Source organism: Limulus polyphemus, unplaced genomic scaffold (assembly GCF_000517525.1).
Source record: "Limulus polyphemus unplaced genomic scaffold, Limulus_polyphemus-2.1.2 Scaffold222, whole genome shotgun sequence".
Classification (NCBI taxonomy): domain Eukaryota; kingdom Metazoa; phylum Arthropoda; class Merostomata; order Xiphosura; family Limulidae; genus Limulus; species Limulus polyphemus.
In genome coordinates, this window is record NW_013665832.1 from 721157 (window position 1) to 725994 (window position 4838).

Consider the following 4838-nt stretch of genomic DNA (forward strand, 5'->3'; position numbering starts at 1 on the left):
TGCAAGAAATAAACTTCCATCCTATCTTATCCCAAAGTGGGATGCATTCACTTCCTATTCCCTGGCAAATACTATAGCTAATTGCATAAAATATTTTGTACATAATAAAAGAAGAAATACTCAACCAAGTTTATTGTTCATGAAATGGCCATCCAAAATACCATTTAAGTTGAAATTTTTAGATTATAATTCAACTGTTAAAGAAATAAAGTGTCCCACTGAAATAAAACTATTCCTATGTGGATGTGTGATCCAATTATTTTTGTTTTGTATTTGAATAAAAGCATACAAGCCACTCACGTGAGACATAAAATAAATTCTTGTACTATACTTAAAAACAATTAGAAAACTAAAAGTTGTGGATATGTTTCAGGAGGAAGGAATTTGTTTTTTTTTTTTTTTTTTTTTTTTTTTTTTATTAATTTTCTTGCCTGCATTATATTGAGAAAACAATTAATGGTCAATTTTGTTTTTAAGAATACCAGTTTTCACACATTCCTCTCTGGAAAAATTAACTATTTTTAAATAATCTACTAATTTCCAGCTAATAGTATTATTTGTGTTCAACATATAAACAGCAATAGAAAATTAAAGCTGTGGAAGGAGCTTATAAAAAGACTGCCATGAAGTGGTAAAAACATTTATTTTTCAGATGAAACTTTATACACCAGCAACTGTAAAGAAACACGTGTAATTTATTCAAAATCTCAAAGTGTGTCATGGATACCATCATTAAAACAGAATTATCATTCAACTATTCACATCTAAGCTGAAATATTTTTTTTTAAGTATAGAATTAAAATTGTTGTATTTGAATTCAAAACACAAACAAGTCCAGATACTCATGTATTTGTACATTATCATCTTGCAGAATACATGGAATGTGTCATACAAGTTATTAAACCTTGTGAGAAAATGGATCTTGCATTTATAAACAGATGTGAAATTCGGAAGAATAAGGCACCAAAAGTCTGTTTCTTCTTTCATTCCACTGTGACTGACTTGGCTAAGTTGCGAGGGCAGTCCACCTGTAAAAACAGTAAAATGTGCACCGATATTAGTAGAGTAATTTACAACTTCAGAACTGTGGTTAAAGGTGATTCCAAAAAATGTTTATCAACAAACAACTAAAATTTTCAATGGTTGCAAAGTTCAAACTTAATTAAATTTTAACACGTAATGCAGGGTGGAAAAATTTCCTGATATATTGCGGATTTCTGCAGAACGTTAACTACGAAATTTGAACACTGAAATAGGGCATTTAGTACTAAAATAGGACCGCAAAAAATATTTTCAAGGATGTTTATATTTTTTAAGACTGTTTTTTCCATTACTTTCTTGTTCTTTTGCTTTCTCCTTCTTTCTTTCATGAAAATAAATGACAACACATACAAATAAATGACAATTCTCTTACAATTTTGTTGTTTTTTTGGATAAATACTTATGTTGACCTTCGACCAAGCACAGAATTCATAATGAAACACCTCCTTGGGCTCTTCCTTCAGTAGCTTGCCTTTCCTTCTTGTTTTTCTGTTTGATTTATTTGATTTTATTTTTATTTTCTTCTCATCATGAAACTCTTCGATAGGGTTTGCCTACTTTATCATCTGATATCTTTTCAGGACCACTGCATAGCATGCCTTTGGTGCAATGTTTTCACTTGCATCAAGAATATCATTGATGATATTTGAAAGCACATCTAGAAAACGTATACAAGTTGAAAGTTTGACACTTGCTGTTCGTTTTTCTTTTGCAATGAAGGCGCTGATTGCCGAACGAATCTCACTCTCAGATGGTAGATCCAATGCAGAGGGGTATTTCATTTTCAACTTCTCAAGCATGCGACCAGGACCTTTTTTTAGATCACCTACGTTTTTATCATCATACATTTGCTCCATATTATCTATATAACGATGAACATACTTTTTTCCTTCAACAGGCCTTATTGCTCAACCTTTCTGAAAAGATTTGTAACGTTTTTCAGGTTCAAGAACAAAATTACCATCATCGATACGTTGAATAAATTCAACAGATCCTCCATGATATTCACAAAATGCCAGTGAGGAAAATTTCCTGTTGCAAACTGTGCAAATAGTATCGTCAATAGGCATCGCAAGATCTGGAGTTTTTTGTCCCTTTTCTTCCATCGCAGACGTCGGCGCCGTATTTCAGCTGGTGGAACTATTACAACCTTTGTACAAGAGGTAATAATTGACATCACATTCATCATAAATCTTATTGTCGGCATCATCCGTATCGCTCAAATCAGTAAATTCAAGGTCTTCGTCTTCAATTTCTTCCCTGCATATCAAGAACAAGATAATCTACATAGATGCGTTACCCGTTAGCGATTGTTATACTGTTAGCATCAGTATTCTAAACTTCAGGTTTTATTTGATCTTAATGCTCATCCTCTAGTTCAACTTCGCCTTCATGTCGAACTTCCATTTCGAATCCGTTTTCTGCAATGCTCTGAGTTTCCACCACATCTGACAGCAATTGAACCACTGCAACTAATGGGAAGCTGGAGTATTCTTTGACATGAGCCTTTCCATCTTCATCAAAAATTATATTATTTTGCCTAGTAAAATATTTATTGAAGAACTTGATCCTTTTTTTTATTATTTTTCTGAAAACTGCTTGCTGTTCAAGATTGAGTGAGTACAATACTGGGACATCATTTCCTAAACCTTGCATTGGACCCAACGCTATAAATAACTGTGTTGGAGATACAACATTACTTCCCATGTTCACATATCTAAAAACATGGGTCACTGTACAAGCAAAATGAGCATCAATCAAACTTTTATCATCCTGCGTATCTGAATGGATATACCGCACATGTTTATTGGATTGGTTTCGTTCAGTTGTAATATTCCAACAATAAGCTCGTGCATTTGATACGCCTTTCCATTATCACTTTGGATAATAACCTTTTTGATATGCGGTAAATCTTTATGCAGCTGTATAAGTAAAGCTTCCAAAACTGAGGGTACACTAAAATGATCCTGCTTTGAATACTCACTAGATATGTGATCATAATATCTATGATCAAAGTTGCATCATTTGCATCTGAATTCACAGTTGGAAGCATTTGGACCATTGTACCATACCAACTCAATCCACGTTTTCCAAAATGCTCTATACTTTTCTCACGATAATATAATTGGTTAAACTTCATCTTGTAATCCATTAAACAGTACGCTGTATCATACTATTTATCACGAAGCTTTGTTTGCTTTATCTTTGAAATTTCCACCTATTGATTGAGTACGCGAATACGATGCTCCATGTACAACTTCATTTTACTACGAATACCATCAAGTATATGATAATGATCTGTAAGAACTTTTTCCTTCAAATCATCCATGAAAGCAAAGGGAATTTGACATGTACGACAGCTTTTGTTTTGGTGCTTGTTGCTTCATTGTCCAAATGACGTTTCACAAGTTGATTCACAACCAGTATTTTGTTTCTATACTCATTCCGTATATCTAGATCGGTTGTATCAATGATAGAAACCAGACGATCAAATCATTCACCCAAATCCCAGTTGCATAGTCAACAGTAGTCAAAGCTTTCATATCATTGAAAGTAAAAGCATTTACCAATTTGAAAAACGTTCTACTACAATGTTTTTCACTAAAATTTTCCATATATTGTCTGTACGTTAATTACAGAATTCTTGTCTGGGTGATTTTTGGCAGAGTGATCGATGTACTTCTGATTTCAGTGTTACATTCACCACATGAAAGTAATTGCGTATTTGATGGGGACAAGATGAATCTGGCTGAGGCTAACATAACGGAAGTATCATATTGCACAATAAACTTTTTTACTTTTACCAAATTTTTTCCAGATGCCAACGTGCTGTAATGCTTCCACATAGTTGTGTACATTTTCATTCCTGGAGAATTCTCATCTGGCAATGCGTCTTTATACAAGGCCTCTATTTGTCTCAGTTGGAAATGGTGACATAACAAAGCCATCAGCACATTTTTTTGCATTGAACATCCATTCAATGTCATTTTCATTCTGCAAATGTCATGACAAAGGTTTAAGCTGGATATCACCTCACTCTTACCAGTGCATTTTTTGGTAATCGATCAGTACCATTTCCATAAGTCGATGTGGATCTTCCGGGAAAACAATTTTGCAAATATTTGCAAACTGACACAAAGAAAACCATTTTCGTGTAATATGGAATATATTTTATTGATATTTCTTCACCAGGTGTTCCTTGTCTGATTTCTCTGCTTGGAAAATGGGAATAATATGAAGAATTTATAAAAAATGCTGTCTGTAGCTCACTCAGTTTTTGAATCTTGTACATCTGTGGCTTGCATGAGCAAGTCTTAGTTCCTTCAATCACAAAATCTGGAAGCTTAACATAATTCCGTTGTGGTGCTAATCTTTTTGTCTTCTGTACCTTTGAACCAGGCTGACAACCCGTTTTGCGTTTCATTTTCTCTTCTACATTTTTGCCATCATGATTGTAGCCACACCTGGCACGTTTGCATTTACGTGTTAATGATGCCATTTTGGCAAGCTTTTTTCCGAAAGAAACAAATGGAAAATCCAAATATTGTCAGAATATTGAGGTAGAATATGGCAGAACTTCAGTAGGTTCAGGAAGACCCCGAATTTAGCTCCGTTACATTATGATAGAATCAGTGCAAAAAGGTTTAGCCAATTATATCTTTTTCCGGCTTATATAGCCCTGTGACACTGATAAAACATGTGTACCCTAGAGATATGCATTTCGTGTTAATATTATCCATGCGTACAAAACTGATAACAAAACAATTTCAGTTGCTATTGAAAACCATCTTTTACCA

The 4838-nt window shown here is 33.8% G+C and overlaps 1 protein-coding gene across 2 annotated transcripts in view; it reads right to left on the reverse strand.

Moving 5' to 3' along the window:
- Positions 1-624: 624 nt before the first annotated feature.
- The window catches only part of LOC106478540 (glutamine--fructose-6-phosphate aminotransferase [isomerizing] 2-like), a 64010-nt gene continuing 59796 nt past the window's right edge, over positions 625-4838 (reverse strand). For both annotated transcript variants that reach the window (XM_013939091.2, XM_013939089.2), the window contains one exon: positions 625-1028. In XM_013939091.2, coding sequence (XP_013794545.1) covers positions 984-1028 — 45 coding nt within the window. In that variant the 3' untranslated portion in view covers positions 625-983. The remainder of the gene's footprint in view (positions 1029-4838) is intronic.